Source organism: Microchirus variegatus (assembly GCF_963457635.1).
Source record: "Microchirus variegatus genome assembly, chromosome: 6".
Lineage (NCBI taxonomy): Eukaryota > Metazoa > Chordata > Actinopteri > Pleuronectiformes > Soleidae > Microchirus > Microchirus variegatus.
In genome coordinates, this window is record NC_139807.1 from 26,729,128 (window position 1) to 26,750,186 (window position 21,059).

The 21,059-nt window shown below is 41.0% G+C and overlaps 1 protein-coding gene across 1 annotated transcript in view; it reads right to left on the reverse strand.

Annotated features, from left to right (window-relative positions):
- Positions 1-21,059, reverse strand: part of mybpc3 (myosin binding protein C3) — a 44,397-nt gene that overhangs the window by 9,339 nt on the left and 13,999 nt on the right. The window contains exons 9-22 of the mRNA XM_083890855.1: positions 18,806-18,865; positions 18,076-18,102; positions 16,716-16,879; positions 16,453-16,606; positions 14,104-14,228; positions 13,893-13,998; positions 11,491-11,657; positions 7,324-7,489; positions 7,122-7,228; positions 6,707-6,736; positions 6,483-6,622; positions 4,597-4,756; positions 4,410-4,514; positions 2,272-2,460 (exon numbers count right to left, since the gene is read on the reverse strand). Of these exons, the coding sequence (XP_083746981.1) occupies positions 2,272-2,460; positions 4,410-4,514; positions 4,597-4,756; positions 6,483-6,622; positions 6,707-6,736; positions 7,122-7,228; positions 7,324-7,489; positions 11,491-11,657; positions 13,893-13,998; positions 14,104-14,228; positions 16,453-16,606; positions 16,716-16,879; positions 18,076-18,102; positions 18,806-18,865 (1,700 nt within the window). The remainder of the gene's footprint in view (positions 1-2,271; positions 2,461-4,409; positions 4,515-4,596; positions 4,757-6,482; positions 6,623-6,706; positions 6,737-7,121; positions 7,229-7,323; positions 7,490-11,490; positions 11,658-13,892; positions 13,999-14,103; positions 14,229-16,452; positions 16,607-16,715; positions 16,880-18,075; positions 18,103-18,805; positions 18,866-21,059) is intronic.

Sequence of the window (21,059 nt, forward strand, 5' to 3'; positions counted from 1 at the left end):
GTGAGGATCAGATGGTTGTAAAAGTGGTTGTGATGGACTGAGATCCACTGCCATGTCAGATACTATTACACCACCATCTCACTAAACTATATATAGAACATTTTTGTTTTATTAGTTTCTTATATAATGTAGAGCTGCAACTAACGATTATTTTTGTAATCGATTAATCTGTTGATTATTTATCGATGAATCGGTTGGTCCATAAAATATCAGAAAATGTTATTTTGATCAGTGTTTGTCAAACCTGGAAATGACGATGTTCTCAAATGTCTTGTTTTGTCCACAACCAAAATGATTCAGTTTTAATGATTTCTTTGTTATGTGGAGCAAAGACTAAGAAAATATTCACATTTAAGAAGCTGAAACAATCAGAAATCTTGTTTTAATCATGAAAAAAGCTTCAAATCGATTATCAAAATAGTTGGCTATTAATTTAGTAATCGATTCACCAATTAATCTTTTCAGCTCTAATATAATGTACACTGAAAAAGAAAATGGTGGATGTTTGATAGCATCCTATATATTTAGTTTATTCATACTTCAAACTAAACTAAACTTTTCTACATTTAAGTTTGAAGGACCTTCAATCATTTAGGTGTCACCTCAGTGAATATGATTTTATCATTTATTTATTTCCTTTCTCACCACTTATGCTTTTTTTTCTATTTGAGAAAGTATAGATTAGGTTACTAAATTATTCATCAATTATTCTGACAATTGATTAATCGGTTGGATTTTTAAAAAATATTTTTTCTGATCTTTCAACTTCAACAGATCAACATTTTTGTTGAGTACGAGTACTTAATTATGGAGAAAATAATTGACGCATGAATAATCTGGATTATTGCTCACGTCTCAGTCGGGTCATTCAATTGCTTACACATTAATTCCAGTGCTTACTCCTAACGATTATCAGTTTTTATAAACAATATCAATGATATTTTACTGAGTGATCATATGGATAAATGCGAGTGAAGTTAAGCGGGCACCGTATTGGCTGGCTGCGGGCTACCAGGTGCTTGCGTGCACAACGTTGGTGACCCCTGGTGTAGAGTAATGTTTGACAACAGCAAGGAATGCATGGAATGAAGACAAAAGTAACCCAGTAGGTGGGACACTTTCTCGGCCATGCAGAATTCAAAGGATCAAAGCACACCCACCCTGTGGGTTGTGTCCAACAGGAGTTAACTGGAATGTAAATGCAGATATCAGACATGGGCCACTTTTGAAAGACGATGAAAGCAGGTCCGCAAAAAAAAATCACATATGCAACATACTGTACTGTATCAGGATTTGGCATCAAGACGTTCAGTGTAAATGCAGCCTGAGTCACCATCAAACATGAGTGTGTCTTAGCTGAAGCTCGGGTACACAATGGAGGATTAGCCGCACTAATGAAGACCTCTCCAACCCCAGTGCTAATTTATTTGTGAGGGATTGTTAAACCCAGTCGTAGTAAACGTAAGATTGTCAAAGCAGTTACACTACGGTTCAAAAGTCTGGGGTCACTTAGAAATGTCCTTATCTTTGAAGGAAAAAACTCTCTTTTTCAATGAATATAACATTAAATGAATCAGAAATACACTCTATACATTGTTAATGTGGTAAACGACTATTCTTGCTGCAAACGTCTGTTTTTTAATGGAAAATGTACATAGGTGTATAGAGGCCCATTTCAAGTGTTCTAAAGGTACATTGTGTTTGCTAATCGTGTTAGAAGACTATTGGATGATTAGAAAACCCTTGTGCAATGATGTTAGCACAGCTGAAAACAGTTTTGCTGGTTCTTTGACCAAAGCAAAGTTTGAAGGGCAAAATGATTACTATTTCTAATCTTGTCAATGTCTTGACTATATTTTCTATTAATTTTGCAGCTCTTGAGGAATAAAGTTGTGATTTTTAATGGAAAACACAAACAAATTGTATAGGTGGTATAGGATCGGTAGTACTGTATAGAACTGGTTTGTCTGTCTACCGAGTGTCCTCTGGTTCATGTTATTTATGTGCAACCCGACACATTTGTGACTTTAAAAACAATCCACAAACATCTTGTGTTACAACAAACTTCACCCTGTCGTGTCATGACCTCAAGTCAACGGGCCCCCGTGTGACCCATGAGAAATTTTAGACCCAAACGCGTCAGACATAAACATGCCAGGTCTGACACTGCTCACAGAGACCAGCCAGCAATTGTGCAACAGTTTCAACGGGAAACTGGAAATATTTTGACCACACGCACACACGTGAACGAGAGCCGGTAAAAGGACTCACCCATTGGCACAAAGGACTGTGAGGCGGGACTGTTGCGGGACATGCCGATGCTGTTGACGGCATAGACTCTCATCTCATATGGAATGCCTTCAATCATCCTCTTGGCCTCATAGGTGGTGTCTGGGTACGGGTCAAAGTTCAGCCTCATCCACCTGTAGCTCCTTGTCTTCTTCCTTTCCAGCACGTAGCCTAGAAAGAGTTGACATGGAAACGGATAATCAACATTCAGCTCGTCGCAGTTTGTTAAGGTCAAGAAGATGCTTGACAAAACAAGAGAGGTCAAAACACATGAGTCATTGTGTTTTTATTAGACGTAGGGGAAAGAAAACTTAATATTTGTTCAAGCTTGGTGATGTACAGTATTTTGGATTTTGGAGAAATGTTTCCAGTTTCATTTGATGCTTCTTCGTTTGAAGAAGTTTGTGCTGTGTCATGTTTTTTGGGCAGCTCTAATGATTTGGCCCAGCATTTTAATTTGTTTTCATACTGTTCTAGTTAAGTGAACAGATGCAAACAACTTCATTTTCTACTTGGCCTGAATATATTCCATTTTATTATTAGCACAGGCAATTAAATGTAGCAGTTAATTAAAAAAGCAACATTATTTTCCAAGAATCAAAGCATAATCTACACCCAAAATATTGTGTGCAGGACTGCAACTCTGCTGAAATGTTTACGTGACGGAAACACGTAACGCTTGTACAAAGTCTTAACAAGTGTCTTGAATCCTGGGTTGCTTACGGTACTGACACTTACATGTCCTTCACTACCATAAATGTCACAGCCTCTGTTATCGCCGGATGTCTGCAGGACGTGGTGGGATATGGGACGGCATTGTAAAGAGTGTCCTTAATAGAGGACTTTGTTGCGGTGGCGCTGACTGACGAACTTTATCGCCTGGTCATAGACCACTTTATGGCTAAACTTTAAGTGATTGAATAAGTTGGTCGTGTTGCCTTGAGGAGCAGACACGACAGCGCAAGAAGCTTTACAAACAATTTCCTTTTGCTCGACGTCCGTCAAATTGAAGCCAAAATGTTTCCAGGTAACTGATATAATCTTCTCAATCAAAGGCTGACTTTCTGCCATGTTTTCAATCGCTCTCTCCTCATATTATTGATCTCCACACGTCACACACTTGCTGCAGCTGCACGTAACACGGTTGCATTCAAGGTGTTTTTCTAGCATAGGAATTTACATACATGCCACTCCGTGCGGCGCATTAATTGTTTTTCTTCGATTATAAAGTTTTTATGATCGTGAGAAGCCAAAATCGAAATCATAACTAAAATTCTATAAAAGCGGACCTAGACCGGAAGTCCCAATTAACGCTGTTTTTTAGTGTGTATCTGCGTCGTCACCTTGTTAAAGAGGCCCTGAAGGTTCCAAACAAACAGTTCAGCCACTGCTGAGAACGCTGTGTTTTGATGTAATCTCGGGCTCAGCGAAATCTCTGAAAAAACCTGGTCCGGTTACGTAAACACCGGTTCTCCGGAACAGCAGATCACCCTTCTCCGGGCACATCCGGTTGCGTACATTGAACCGTAGAAGACGAATAACATCCATTGTGGAGGTGTTTCACGAGCGACAGTGTCTTCTGACTCTGGGTCTGTCTCCGGGTCAAAGTCATAAAAGGGACTGCGGCGGGGAGTCGTGAAGAAGCTATTTTTAAACATTGTTAAAACAATGTTTTGATAATGATTAGCAGTGCATCCACCGTTCCAGAGGGGGGAGCTGCGCTTCTGAGAGCGGGTTTGCTGAATATGTCACTTCTGGGTACTGGCCAATCACGAGACTCTGTCTTCCGGATGTGAGAGTTGATTCTCAAATATCACAGCTGGGAAACACCGTCAGAAAAGAGGATTTCTATTGGCTCGTTTACAGCAACTAGGAGGTTTTGGACCATAAAAACAAGTTAATGTATGTAAGTAGACCTCCATAACTATATGTGCAACAGGACTACTCTAGGTCCGCTTTAATCGTCCAGCCCTACTATCTGTGTTTTTATTTTCAATTAGGCAGGGTCGAACAATAAAACGGGACAAACGCTCAATTTGCATGAGGCAGGACAAAGATTGCTGTACAGTACAACGTAAAGCGGGACAGCTGGTCACTCTAATCACAGCCCTCGTCTTTACCAATGATTGGCTGTCCACCGTCAAACAGAGGAGGATCCCATTGGACAACACACGAGTCCTCTGCCACACTGAGGATTCTGGGAGCTTGGGGAGGATCTGGAACATCTGGAAAGTTAAATGTAAGATGTTTAACTTCCTGACGATATAAAGTTAAACCTGACCAATCTCGGCATGGATACCGTCTTACCAACAACTTTCACGTGGATGTCTGCCGTGTCCTCGCCAGCAGGGTTTCGTACCACGACAGAGTAGCCTCCCTCATCCTGCCTCTCCGTCCCCTCGATGGTGAAGATACAGTGGCCCTTGGTGGTTTCAACGTGGACCCTCCCGTCTCCTTCTGTGATCACCTACACAGAGACAGAAGGAGTTACTGGATTATGAGTGTGTATGATGTGTTGGTAACTGTCCTGTCACTGTTCGTCGATATGACCCCAAATGAGGTACACGAATATCATGCCACACAACTCCAGATTCCACCATGCAGAAGCAGGACCGGGCATCTGACGGATCAAAGAGACAGAATATTTACACTGAGACCGTCCTCTTCCCCAGAGGTTACATTTTTCCAAGTAGCTTCAAAGAAAAAAAGGCAGTTACAGGAAAGTGAGAATGCGAATTTCAGTTCTCTTTATTGCAGCTTAAGTGCTTATAGGACTATTCCCCATTTCACCGTTGGGTTGTATATTGTTGTAGTTGACCAGGACACAGCACCACATGAGGGATTTAGGGGGTTTAACCTGCTCAGTTGTACTTTGTGGGGGGTCTTCAGTTTGAGCTTCCAGGAAGACTAAAGGAAAAAAAGACTGACAGACAGACTTAACTCACTTACTGTAGATCTGCTTCTTAACCTGTGGGCTTCTCATTGTTTCCCCACATTTAAATCAAATCACAGATGAGGTGGAGTTGACAGAGAATAGGAGATAAAAATGGCACAGCAGGCTCCAGCTGTATCCATGTTCTCATCACTGCTGATTCTGACTCATTCCACTTGTTCTATGTTTTGATGCTGTGCGAACCTGCTGGCTCGAGGCCTGAGGTGACGGTATCTACAATCACTACATGACACCAAAAGAAACCTTAATCATATCGTGGAAAAACTTAAGGTCCACTTAGGAACTCATAATTAGACAAGAAGCTAAAACAATCAGAAATCTTGTTATAATAATGAAAAAAGCTTCAAATCGATCATCAAAATATTTGACGATTCATTTAATAATCGATGAATAATCGTATTTATGTATTTGTGTATTTATTTATTTCTACAGGCGTTTAAAAATCTCTTACTTACTGCCCAGTTTCCTCTGATCTGAGTCTGACGGAGGATTCAGAACATGCTCTTACCTCATTTACAAGGCTCAGGGATGTCACAGATGCAACCTTATTTCTTGTTTTTAAAAACAGAAGCACATCAAGTAATATCATCGATGTACAATAGAAGCCGCTGGAGAAACTGCTTTTTAACCATTCATATGTCGTGACCTTTGCAGCCCGTTGTTGCAATAACTCAAAACCTTCAGTCAAGTTGTTGTAAAACAGTTCTTACTTACGTTATTTTTCAAGTAGGAACACAACAAGTAAAAAGCGGTCTACTTTTGTACATCCATAAGACAAACCTACCATTTCAGTGTTATAACACACAATTGCAATGCCAGCAAAAGCCTGAATGTTATTGTTCTCCTGTGAGACATGCACACTTACTTTCCCATCCTTCACGGTCCAAGAGGTCGTCTTCTCTCTGTTCTCCACTCCGTCAGGTTTTAGAGAACTAGCCTACGTTTGAGCAGAGCAAAGCGGTGAAAGCCGAAGAGAAGTGAGAGGTTTTGGAAAACCTCAACCATTCTCCTCAACTCAATGATCAGCAAAGCCAGGTGGAATGGAAGCAATGGAGTTTTATTCAGCTTCATGGAAAAAGTTAAAAATGTATCAGCCATTATGTGTTAGTGGAGATGAAAGGACTACCCATGGCACTTTAGTTATTTTATGGCCAACAGCAGTTAGTTGATAAAATCAGCTTGTAATATATTGTCCTCTTAATTTTACATTTAGACATTGGTAAGATTTGAGACCATGTACCTTCTCCCCTTTGGTCCAGATCACAGTGGGAGCCGGATCTCCGGTGATCGGGACATCCAGACGCAGTTTGTTACCAGCCACCACCACGATGGTCGAATCGGCGGTGCGACCCATGCAGTCCAGGTGGATCTTGGGAGGATCTGAGATGGTGACAGAAATGGTGAAATGAGGAAACCGCCTCCTGCATCTGCACATGACAAAATACTACATTTGTGATGGGATACCTTGGCGTGGCACGTAATCAATCTTCACCTCTGGGAACAAGAGAAAAAATGTAGGTGTTAGCTTGTGATTCTGTAAATGTTTGTGCTTTTCAAGGCCCAGTGTGTAATAATTAGGAATCTACTACCCTTAACGCTGCAGTGTTGGTGATTTTTTTTTGTTGGGGGCCACAAAATATTGTCGCGCAGTGTGTCCGAGACAACTGCTTTAGACAAAGCCTTTGCTACACCAGTCTGAATGGACATTTTTGAACAAGAAGCTTAGACCGTAGACAAAGAACGACATCCTTTCTGGTCTGTGAAAGACTGTCGTAGTTTCCTGACACGCTTGAGAAGAGAGGAGAATGGAAGAGTCTCGCCACTCGTTATCACTAATTCTTACACACTGGCCCTTGAGGTATAAAAAAGGACAAGTTACCCAAGAAGTTAAGTTTGGCAGAGAGGTTGAAAGCGTGGCCATCTGGCACGAAAGTGTAGTCGGCCTCATCCTCTGGTTTCACATCATCAATGGTCAGTTTGTGGATTCTAAAAAAAAGTTTTAAAATCTTTACTTCACCCTGTGCGTGTCACGGAACACAAACAACATACTATATTTAATGCACGCTCACAAGTGCTCTCACCTGCCAATGTGTGTGATATTGACTCTGGCGTCAGGCTTGACTTCCACACCATTCTTGAACCAGGTCCCCCTGACTTTCTCGTCCGACACCTCGCACTTGAACACGGCTTGATCCTTGGCCTTCACTGTGAGGTCTGCAATGCTCTGGTAGACCTCCAGCTCTTTCTCTACACAGTCAGAAAAGAGAAACGTAGATCGTCACTGGGAACAATCAAGGATTCCGAGGGGGCGATGAAATCAAAGACGCGCTAATACGATGACGTGTGAGGATAAAGCAATAAGGGAGGGATGCAGATATTGTATATGAGGATAATTTGGTAATAATATGCTCCAATGTGAGGTGTTCATTATCTTTTTGCAGCCATTGTGTGTTGTATCATAGCAACAGACACGACGGGAATAGCTGATTGGATTTATGGTAGAAAATAAAGTGGGAGGAAAGAAAGACCAGATGCAGGAGCCACAGGTTTATTACCGTATATGAGGAGAAATAATGTACATCGGTTATTAAAGTTGTCCCAAAGAAATTGCTTTCCGAGTGAGAGAACTCACGCTGAGTTCCTTGTAAAGGTTACGTGAGTGTGACGTCAGCTTGTTGCCAGGGAGGGCAAATAAGGTAGGAATGGCATTATAATGGGAGGTGTTGGATGAAGGTGTTGATCCCTGCTGCTCGATGGCAGCTGGTAATTCTTGGCAGGCTCAGCGTTCGATTAACAGGCCAGACGAGTTCAACAGGACTGAGAGCAGCAACAAAAAAAGGAAAGGTACATCACACACACACGTGTACATGTATATGTAATACATATCCAGGGCTAAATTACGATAGGTGTCATAGATGTTTTTGTTTCATGGTGAATCCTGCTCTCTGGGCTGATGATGAATGGTGAATGGTTTTTGACTGATTAAGTAAAGAGGAAGAAGCTATAATTGTATTTTTTTTTGTTTTTTTTGCCTTAAATGTATAAGCTTGCACAGTCATTACATCCAATTCTGAATCTGATCTTCCAGACCTACTGACCCAGTCTGGTCCTCTACATGGATTTCTATAGTTACAAGCCACGCCCCGGAAAAACAAGTAGTTTGTTGTTTGAGTCAAGCTGCATGCATGTAAATACAATATGGTGTCAACACAGGGGCTTTTATTCTGACACACTGATGACACAAAAGGAGATGCTATATATGGAAGACACTTTGAAATCCTATCTGAGTGATCAAGATGTTAAGTTTGAAAAGGATCTTTAAAAGTCTGATCAGAACCACCTCTGTATATGGTTTGAATCCGCTTTGGAAAAATTGGATTTCATGTGGGTTTTTTTTTTAGCTGTTCCGACTGCCCAAAAAAATCCATCTTGAAACAATCTGGATATGCTTAAAAATCTGATTTGGGCCGCAGTCGAAACAAGGCTTTTAGTGGTGGCTGACTGATGTAACTGTAGAACTAAAACATGTCACCAAATGGTGGTGTGCACAAAATTTGGTTCGTTTGCGTAGGTGTGGATGTAATCTCGGTCCTTTGGTGCGCACCAAATCAACCGGTCGCGCCCGGTGGAAATCGGGGGTTAGTCTGGTTCCGGTGCCGATGGTCTCCGCGGTCTGTTTTGATTCGTTTAGAACTAGAGTTGCACGATACCCACGGTACACCATGGTGCCAATTCGTAACGGTTCCTACGGTACTAGAAATTCTACATGACGGTAATACCGTGGATTCCGATATACCGGTGCCAGCTTCCGCTACATAGCGGCCGCGTCTACTCTCCTCCTGGCCTCCCAACTTCTCACTGCATGCTACTCTCTTGTAAACAAACCCACATTGCAACTACTGCAACCGAACCACACAGCTGCTGAATGGATTGGCTGTTTGCCTGTTACTGGTGACGTCCGGGGATATGATAGGCTGTTACCGTACGCTGGATCCGCCCCTCTGTTAGCTGATTGGCTGTGCGTGTGTTTCTGCCGGCAATAACAAACTCCATGAAGACGGCTCCGCTTCGATAGAAATTCGTTTAAAAAAAAACAACAAGCTAAAGTTCTGTCTCGCCTAGACGCGCGCACGGTTTACAGTCACAAACACAAGACGACACACTCACCAAGGCAGTGGATTTGTTATCCTAAGTTGATTATTTATATTAGATAAACATACATTAATGTGTAAAGGAAACTGAATGATTATTTAATTTCAATCATATACATTCTAACTTCATTTATTTGTTTTTTTTATTGCTGAAATGCTTTTGTTCATGTACTCTTGTTGACCCAGTTATGAACTAAAGCCATTCAGTCTAATTCTTACTTCACCAGTATTATGTTTATCATGCACCAAACAACATTATAAGTCATTAATGAGTATTTATAACTTGTACAAATACATTGCAGTTCCTAAAAATAATAATAATTTTAAAAAAAGGCTGTGGTATCGTGATGCTACCGGGAACCGTGATACTTTGTCTGGTATCGTACCGTGGTTACTCATTTTGGTATCGTGACTGACGACTCTATTTAGAACTCTGCATATGTGAAAGCAAACCGTAGCCACGTCTGTTTGCTACATTGTAACATTTTTCTGACTGGTGCGGACCAAAGCAATTGAACTAAGGGTGTGAAAGTGCCCTTGGAGAACCCGTGTTTCACAGGTAACAGCGTGTCTTCAGAGAACACCCCCCTTGTTTTCCACTATTTTGGTTTAGTCCAGCCCAGTGGGTTGTTGTCGCTCCGTGGCTAATGAGACAGACAGGTTAGCGTTGCCATTAATTATACGTTAATTCATTTTAGGCTACAGTCAGTCCTCCTGTTGCATCCATGTCATCCAAGTCATCATCACTGCAAACTTAAAACACAGGTGTGGCACCGTAATTAGACCGAGTACACACAAGAATTCAAACTCTTTGACATACTGCTGCTGTGCTATCCTTGTGTGTTTCTGTGCACTGGCCTTCATTTGTTTGTTTCCGCTCTCTCTTTCTCTTGTTGTGACTTATTTAATCATTTTATTGTCTTATTCAGGTGTATTTTTTTGTCCCCAATTTTTTTTGCGTGCCTGCTTAGCAAGACAACACAAGTCATCTGTTATTATAATTATTGTCTGGGTTCATTCGTGTTATGTTTTCTCTTTGCTGTGAGAGTCAGTTTCTCCCTCTCTCTACAACCTACACTCCAGTTAGGTAGGTGGCAGTAATGAGTTGGTTTGCCAGTCTGTCAGGGACCTATTTTTAAAAGGTATATTCCACCAAAACACAACTTTGTCTAAGATGTAAAGGTTAATTCACCTTTTTCCCAAGACACATGGGATTTCCTTTTTTGTTAAGTGGTAAGCTTATTATTATTATTTTTGTTATTATTGTACTTTTACTGACCTTGATAGCTCACAGGAGAGAATCTCTTTAAATCAGTGTTGGGCATGTTAACGGCATGTCTGTGACAATTGACCAGAAAAGATGCGCGTCATGTTTACATGTCGCGACACCAGAGTCCAGGCACCGTTTACCAGTTAGCTTGGTTAGCGCGCCTACAGTGGAAATGGAGCGGTCTGTTTATTAAATGAAAAGAGCAGCGCTACAAATAACCAGCGTACCTGTGTACCTTTAGCGTTACTTTAGAGACTCATTTAACAATCGGGAGTCACGGAAATGCGTCATGCGTTGATGCCACGGCACTACTTTAAATGTAAAGATGCTGTTGAATTTCAACACTTTATGAAACCAATCATTACAAACTCCAGAATTAAGCTGCAATTATTTACAATCAAGCACATCCAGCTCTGTGATAATATATATATTTTTAAAGTGATTGACAGCCCTGATTTAATTTTAAGTGTTTCACTGACAGCAGCTTTAAATCAAGACAAACACAGACGGGGGGGGAAACAAAAACCAAAGAGGGGAATCGGGTCACTCAAGCAGATCTATGACCTTCAGGTGAAATAAGGCCCAGGTCTCCTAACTTTAGCTGGCGTGTATGTGGAAATCACCGCAGTAACCTTGGCAGAATAACAGTGACAATGACAAGTCACTGTATCCCTAAGAATAGACAGCGTGTCATGAGTGGCAAGTCCACATGACTGTCGCCGGTATATATGGTACGAGAATGTGCACACACAGTTATTCCTCACTAACAAAAGAGGGTCACGCTGAACTCGCAGCCCTCAGCAGACACCGCTGTGACCGACACTCACCCTGCACCATGACCTCCGCCATCGACTCTCCACCATTCGTCTTGACCTTGTAGTGGCCGCAGTCTTCTTTCGTGGCCTCATTAATGATCAGATAATGTTTGCAGCCGTCTTTCTTGAAGCGATACTTGAAGGACTCATCTCGTGTCAGTTCCACGCCATCTCGCTCCCTGCATAGATATTCACACGGCAATTTAAACTGACTGTGTCGGAAAAATCATGATAAAGATTGGTGCGATTGAACTGCACATGGTAACATTCCAGAAATGATGTTTGTTTCTCTGATTTGTCCTTTTGAGCTACTGTAGAAACACGGAGGCGCAAGATGGCAGCCTCCATAAAGCAAGGCCCTTGCTTGAATAATACACTACCGTTCAAAAGTTTGGGGTCACTTAGAAATTTCCTTATTTTTTAAGGAAATTCACTTTTTTTTCCAACGAATATAACATTAAATGAATCAGAAATACACTCTATACATCGTTAATTAGGTAAACGACTATTCGAGCTGCGAAAGTCTGGTTTTTAATGGAATATGTACATAGGTGTATAGAGGCCCATTTCCAGTGTTCTAATGGTACATTGTGTTTGCTAATCGCGTTAGAAGACTATTGGATGATTAGAAAACCTTTGAAAACCCTTGTGCAATGATGTTAGCACAACTGAAAACAGTTTTGCTGGTTCTTTGACGAAAGGGCTAAATTATTATTTTGAATAAAAATCATTATTTCTAATCTTGTCAATGTCTTGACTATATTTTCTATTCATTTTGCAACTCTTTTGATGAATAAAAGTGTGACTTTTAATGGAAAACACAAAACAAATTGTATAGGTGACCCCAAACTTTTGAACGGTAGTGTATACAGCGCTTATTCTAAAGTTACAAAAACTGATTTATCAGATAAATACCGCGACAGGTTGTTGAAAGCTGTGAAAAAGTGTCACATTTCTTTTGACCTTATTGTTAGACTCCCCTACAGGCCTACTGCCAGATCGGTTAAAAATAACTCATTATTTATTCATCTCGATCCCTTAAGTGGTAAATAGTTTTATTATGGTTAGAGCTCAGATTACGCTGATAGCATGCATGGATGGATTTTTGTAGTTTCTTTTGGCCCTCACCTCTTCAATCTAAGTCGATCTCTAATCTTCATCTGTAATTTTACACTTTCACACATTGGTCTCTTTCCAAGACCAAAAAAAAAAAAGATTTCAGACTCTTAATAAAAGACCACACACACTTGTAGCAATTTTCTCCTTCACACAAAGGTCACACACAACATACTAAACATTCTGATGTGACCTTTTCATTGAGGTGATAATTTACGGCTCGCAGACTTCAGTCTGTCAGAAGGAGGACATGCTTTAGGACATGACAAACTCAAAGGCCATCTGCTGGGTTTCTGTGCAACTAACACATTGAGAACAACTGAGGAAACACAAGTGAGAGGAAGTGGGATCTGATTTAATGACACTAAAGCTTCATTGAAGAATGTTTATTAGCTTATTTAGGATGTGTGCAAACTAGTATCTGAATCAGTCTGATACTGGTCACTAGTACTGTACTGTACTGTTTTTCCATTACTATCGGATTCAATTTGTGGAATTTGGAAATACGTCACAGTTTTTATAAACAGAAGGAAAAGAAAAAACGTTATAGTTCTTGTGACTTGCGCAATTATCGCTACTTTTTATCACGACTAAAAATCCATCCATCCATCCATCCATTATCTACCGCTTTATCCTCCACCAGAGGGTCGCGGGGGGTGCTTTGCACTATCTCAGCTGACATTGGGCGATAGGCGGGGTACACCCTGGACAGTTTGCCAGTCCATCACAGGGCCACATATAGAGACAAACAACCATTCACTCACACTCTCAATACCTATGGTCAATTTAGAGTGACCAATTCACCTAATCCCCAAATCTGCATGTTTTTGGACTGTGGGAGGAAGCCGGAGAACCCGGAGAAAACCCACGTGCACACGGGGAGAACATGCAAACTCCAGAAAGGCTCTTGTTCCGAAGTTGTTCCAAGCGGGAACCCAGGAACCCGGGTCTTCTTGCTGCAAAGGCAAGAGTGCTATCCACTACACCAACCACAGGGCCCGCACGACTTAAAATGTGATATAAAATGAATCATTACTTTGACTCAACGACACACATATAATAACGACACCACATTTTTTAAAAGCCTGAATATGTTACCTATAATCACACACACACCCCTAGGATGTCCATATAAGGAGTTGTGTGATATCGCCTGCTACTGTAACCCCCAATTTAATGGCTGGTTTTGACTGATGCTTCACTTTTGGATTTTGTTATCCAATAACATGAATATTCAGCAATTAAAACAAACAAACAAAAGCCAGATGACATGTGAGTGTAAGGAAGGAAAGTCTAACCATTTAACATTGGCTCCTTCCTCTGAAACTTCACACTCCAACTCTACCCGCTCTCCATTCATGACCATCTGATCCTCCAGATTCTTCACGATCACAACAGGAGGCTCTGCAGGAGTGAAAGACTCCACATTATTATTATTATTATTCTTATTATTAATAAGAATAATAAGAATATTCGCTCCTGTGTTGATTGTTTGTAACCCTGTATTACCTTTAACAAAGAGCTCCGTGGTGCATTTCTCCTCACCCACCAAACAACAATACGCCGCGTCATCTGACAAGGAGCAGTGGTTGATGGTGAGGTAACGCATGTTGCCGACGCTCTCGAAAATGTACCTGGACAAAAGAACATACATTTAATAAAAAAAGAAAAAAGAAAAGAAACAGCGTTTGTGACATAATACACAACATCTTATTCTTAACAACTACACATAAAAACATGTCAATGTTACTTGACACTTACTTGCTGGTGATGATGTGAAGGAAGGTCAGGAATGACAAGGGCAGAGGGAGAGAAATCAATGTGCAATTTATCACATATTGACATAACAGTGAAGTCAATAAGTTGCAGTTTCTATTAAAAAAAAAGTCTCCACGTAAATTAACATTATATGGAAGAACAATATACCCTTTACATATAAAACATTACATCAAAGTACGGTAACAACATGGTATTACTATGATTAAAAAAAAGAAATTGATTATGCAATTTCAGTGGTGTGGTATACATAGAGAATATGATAGTGATTGTGTTATGTCCAAAGTATTATGCAGGTAATAACTTGGTAGTAATTCACATTAAAATGGATGGTTACGATACTATTTTGCAATAATACTTCTTATTGTTTTTTTTTTTTATTATATAATTACATTTCCAGTCAAAAATAGGTTGAATAAAAACATTCCTTGTAGTGGGATCAATTGAGTGCAAGAAATGAATCTCAATTCTGTTATGTTTTGTTCCTTCATAACTGATTTTTTTTTTTTTTTTTACATTAAACAGCCCCTAAGCGCTTTCACAGGTTGCTGTTCTCTAATTTCCTAATACAATAGCCTGAGTAAAATCCACATTGTTTGTTTTATACTGTATACTGTGTGTGTGTGCTTTGTTATTAGTAACTAGCGTGCACTTTATGTAAGTAATAGGCGGTGCGAGGAAAATGGCATTATTTGCACTCAATTACGTCTATGACGTCACTGCTCTCATGTGAGCTTGGCTCCTGTGTAACTCAAACCCAGCTTATGTGTAATTAACGCGGTCAGAAACCACTTAAGCCTGTGTGGTTTGTTGTTTGACTCGGCACTATTGTCTTCTCTGTGTGTGAAACTGCCGTGACTTTACACGTGACACACAAGCGAGTGACGAGTAACTTGCAAAGCAATTGTTTTCAGTGTATAGTGGGGCAGATAGACAATAGGTGAATTCCAATTCCTTGCTTAACCCTCAATCTTAACCCTCAATCTCAAAAATGTGCGCTCCCTCTAGGGCAAGTGTTGTCCCGATTCTCAGAAAAATTAAGTTGAGGGGCGAGTTTAAGGGCTGTATCGCCCTCAATATTGAGATTTTCCAAGACCACCCTTGGGAGCAAGGGCTACCCAGAATGCATTGCGTGTTTTCACATAAGAAAGATGGCGTCGAAAGCAGCGAAACGAGTACGCTACAAATTAAGTATTTTCTTTGTTAATAGAGATATAAAAATGATGAAAACCATTGTATTATCTTAGTTTAGGCCCATATTATGGATTACTGACGTCATTGTTGCGTAACATTTATTTTTATTTTACGATCTTTTGTCAATAGCCGGCCGTTGCGGACAAGCGATCGTTTGCTATGGTTTACTTTTCAATAAGCCGTGGTGTGTGGTAACTGTCAGCTGAATATGTCCGTGGTTGTAGTATTTGTATGAGTATCATCTTATAACTAACTGACAACCTAATAACTTGACTGACAAACGTATCGTAATAAATAATTGTGACGTAATGTGTTCTAATTCTTTTTTGGAGTTGACAGACTGGACGCAGCTTTCGCGTTATTCTGCCCCCTACAGTCTGAAGACGTATCTGCATTTAAGGGGTGTCCCATTTCTAAGTGACAGAATAACCTGTTAAGGGCCAGTTAAGATAAGGGTTGAGCTTGAGGGTTAAGACTGAGGGTTAAGATAAGAATTGGAATTGGCCTAATATTCCATAAGAATCTTTCACTTGGTGATACAAGCACCAAATTTGGCACAAATGATGTTCAGGATGTACTTTTTTAGAAAGCTGTGTTATCCAGCTGAAAATCCAAGATGGCTGCCTTGCAAAATGTACGAAGTAGAACTTGAATGGACAGAAATGTGTTCCGAAATGTGAAATGTGATCCAACTGGTAAAACTCAATGGTGTCAATTGAATTCCAATATGGCTGCCCGTTTTTTCAAGATGGCAGTCTGACGACGTCACGCGTAGTGGCTAATAACAGCTCACTTGGAACCTTGCCAGAGCAGGTACTAAAAAACGTACCAGGTGTACTATGCTCGTGGAAACTCAACATAACCGTGTACAGATACAGTATGCTTTACTGTGATGAGGTGAATTCAAACCTTCCAGTTGGGTGAATATCCTGCCCGTTCTTCAGCCATTTCACCTCCACGTCTGCATTGGCGACCTCAACGGCTAGTTTAATTTTATGGCCCTTGGTCACTTGGTAGGCAGGGTCCAGCTTTTTCATGAAAGCTGTGTTTCCAGAGAGCACAACATCACATCATGAGTCACGGTTTTATTTTGCGTCGTCTCAGGAATGGACGACGACGACAGCAACAACACACTCCTCGCACCAACCAACCTGCGCTTTTCTTCTCTTCCTTCTTCATCTTCTTCAGTCGCTTCAGCATGCCTCGCAGGTCGGTGATGCCATGCTGAAACGCGATCTTTTCGTATTCCGAAGCGGGAGCGTGGCTCAGAATGTTCCATATGTCCACGTCGGGTTCTGCGCTCGCGTGCACGGCTCTGCAGTTCAGACAAATGATGTTGGAGACGATCACAAAGCACACAGAGCTATTATAATAATAATAATAATGCATAGACTTTTGGAAGGAGATTATAACAGAGATAAATTAACTATATCATTAAAGGTACAGTGTATAAGATTAAGCGACATTTACTGAATATCCCTCACCTCACCCTTCCAAGTGTGGTGCAGAATCTGTGCAGCCTTCAGTTAGCATCAAAACTCAACTACTAGTTTGTCCGTTGTGAGCTACTGTAAAAAGATGGCAGTCCAAAATAGCTAATATAAATGTAATGTAAAAAAATAATCAAATCATACAATCGGGTGATCGATGTATTATTATACTATATGTCAATCATCTAAGGCACTGGACCTTTATCAGATCACCACAAGTTCTGTGTGTTACACTAAAGAGATTAATGGTATATGTATATATGGATCCAGGAGAAGACGACCGTTTTCCCTCCGTCTCCCTGTCCTAAAGCTACCGTGTGCTTCCACCTGATTGTGTAGATTGTGATTAGATGTCTGCAGCTTCCGCCCATCACCTCATTAGCTTATCATTACAGTAGTTTTCTTTTCTCTCACTGTATCAGTTAGCTGTTTAGCTTATCTGTTGCCTGTGGTGACATTTTGTTTTATTCTTGATTTAGTTGAGGATCTTAAAAGCATTCTTTCACTCACTCACTCACTCACTCACACACACACACACACACACACACACACACACACACACACACACACACACACACACACACACACACACACACACACACACACACACACACACACACACACACACACACACACCAGAACTAATACTAATAAGCCAAACCTCATCCTAACCATGCAATCACCTTAAAATCTACTATAACTTGCTTTTATGTCCTCGTAAGGAAGACAAGTCCCCATACTGTGACTGTTGACAGTTGTAGGTCCCCACAACATGAGTAACACACACGTACAGTACATGGTCCTGGATGGTTAAGTCCAAATGAACCTATAATAATGGTCCATATTAAATATTACATATCTCCAGTATTGTATTTTTTTTACATTATCAACACAGTGTTAAGAGATAATTGTTTCCAGTTACGTTGACAACATGAATGAACAGGATCTTAATTGTACAATATAGAAATATAGAAAGTAGTTTCCCTGTGACAGCTTCATGGCATGTCAGCAGTTTCCTTACCGATTGGAGTGTTTTAAGAAACTGCTGCTCATTCACAGGTAGAACCCAAGAGGCAAATATGGGCGAAAACAAACCAAACAAGTTAACACACAGCATATTAGAACTGAGAATATATTAATTGAATTGAGTGGCAAAAGCAAGCCAATAAAAACCTAGACAATGTTTATATATATCATATGTTAAGATATGTTAAGATGTTTTGTTTGTGGGTATGACATCAAGGCCAGTTTTCTTGTAGAGAGGTGATGTTGAGTATCTGCTAGTGGGGTGTTTGTTTTTTGAATTATGAGTAAAACATGAGAAAAACTGTGTCTGTTAGGAAGTTTTTTTTGCCTGAGGTGAAAATGTGATATGACCTAAGGTGACTGTAGATGTTTAGCATGTCAATTAGTTGCAAATGAGGGGAAAATTAGACACAAACACATTCCAGTGTATTTTCACAAGCACAGAAGCTAAATCTTTCAGATGAGAATCAGCAAACCAAACCAAAAGGGATGCAGTTTAAAACACAACAACAACACGTCCTATCAGTCTATTGTGTGTTAATGACACGGCTTATTTCCATGCACGTGTTGTTATTCAGTGATCACTCCACCTGCATGCACGTGCAGAGGTTTCTTACTCTCTGGAGATGCCGATGCAAAACAAGACAGAATGAAATGGAGTCAGATTTAGTTAGATTAAAAAAAATAAATGTAAAATTCATTTTCACTTTTTTCTTCTTGCTCACCTCTTTTTCAACAAGGTGCTGAAATCCAGCTCTCCCGAGTCGTCCTTCCCCTCCGTGCTACTGCAAGAACATCAGCCACCAGCAACAACATCAACAGCAACAACAAGGCAGGTAAGTCCATCTCTCACCAAAGACGAGACAGATGTTAACCTTTTCACCCATGGATTGTTTTGAATAAAACAAATCCATACTAAGGTGTTTTGTCTGTTTACAGTCTGTTCACAGTCTGTCTTCAGATATATTCATGACGTAGACTAAAAAAACAACATGAATGCAGGCAGATGCTTTGCTGGAGAGACAGGTGTTGCCATGCGTAAAAGGAGGAGTTCCACATTTTGGGAATGACACTGTTTTTAACCACTCTGATGTCACAGTTAAGACCTGGAAATCACAGTGAAGTGTGCAGTGAGTGAAGGATAAGTGTTGTGCACTGCCAGTTACTGTAAACACAAAATGTGCAAGGGGAACCTACAGGTTCTACAGGTTTATGCCCCTCTCTTATGTAGTGGAGGTTCATAGAGAGGCTATCACTTCTGCTGCTATGCAGTGAGTGGCCAGTAGGGTAAAGATAAAGTGGTGGAGCTCTGGCTGTATAACAGCTTGCTGAGTGAGTGAGAAGGGAGGATCCTTCAGAATGAAGTCCGAGAGAGAGATTCTGGGAACACACAAATGGAACAGGCTAGCAAGTTTGTCACTGCTGAGCAAAGTGTACATGCTCAAAAACGTAAAAACTTAAAGGGACACTGCGTAGTATTTATGGGTTTATTTATGACCCAAAATCCACTTTTTGTACATATTATGTGCTCCTGCATTGTCTAGTTGCTGTATAATAGTTTTTGTTTAATTTTCATAGTGTTTCAAAAAGTCGTGTAAAATAACATGGTCTCGGGCCGCTGTTGCATTGCCACTGTTAGCAGCGAGACGCCATGTTTCTACCGGAGCCTGTAAGGACAAACACGAGAGAACAAATCAAGCGTCGCTTTACTTGTAGCGGAAGTCCCGCCTCCACTCTCTCCTCTTCGTCTGCTACGGCTGCGGTAGCTCGCCCTCTCCCTCGCCGGCTTCTGACAGCTCTACCGCGGCCACGAAGAGCTCTCCCTCGTCCTTGCCCTCGCCCTCTTGTTGTCTGAATAAATACTAGAACCTCATCTGCTGACACGGAGAAAGACGAGGACGACATTTGACCGGCTGAGGATACCGTATCGCTCACGGAAGGGAGGGGGTGAGCAGAGGAGCAGTTTGTTATTGTAGATTTCAGCCTCTCCTCTAGATGTCACTATAAACTACTTACTTCAACTTTAAAGGATTGAACATTCACAGACATTTTGACAATAAATGTATTGGCCAACCCAACAAGAGGCTGTGATCTTGACTTCTATGCTTGCGCCCTCTCCAGTATACAAAATATTAAGTTAATTTCACTACAGAACTAAATGACCTCTAAATGTAGTTGAATGCTCCACAAAGTGTGTGTGTGTGCGTGTGTGTGCGTGCATCGGTTATCGCCCCAAGTCCAATATTATGCATCCTTAGTCTTATAGTCTCTCTCTCTCTCTTTCTCTCTCTCTATCTATAACATATTTCTCCTCTGCTTACCCAATAGTATATCTTTTTTTGGGGGGGGGGGGGGTTTACTTAACAGTGTGAAGAAACACATATTTCCCAAAAATGCCAAACGACTCCTTTTAAAGCATGAGCAGCAGCCGTCGTCCGAGCGGGAAACGATGCAGAAACACTTGAGGTTAAAGAAATCAGCAGACAGTGAATGGTGTCTGCTCTACACTGATCAGTGGCATCAAAGAGACAGGGGCACAGCTTTGACTGTTGTCTGTTTCCTGTCCCTGATCCAACACAGGGATTAGAAGGTGAGTGTCTGGTTCATGTGGTGAAGTTACATCACACTGTGCTGCCTGTGTGCTTCCTCTGTGTGGAAACCCTGTGGACGAGTACGGTCAAACCACTGTCACGGCTCACTCTGCGACGTCTACTGGAGCTGTTTGTGCAGCTGCCTCTGCTGTTTTGGACTTAGAGCCAGGAGGAGATCAGAAAGAGAGCTGATGGCTTCATCAATCCAACTAGATCCAGATTTCAATGTCAGAGTGATTAACACACACACAATGACGGCTAATTTAAATAGCAGTTCCAACCATTAGCTCTCTTGTGGTCTTCCTGGTCTGGTTATTCTTTCAAACTCAGCAGAATGGAGGTGGCACCATCCAAAACACTGATATCTGTTTTTTGACACTCAGAGTTT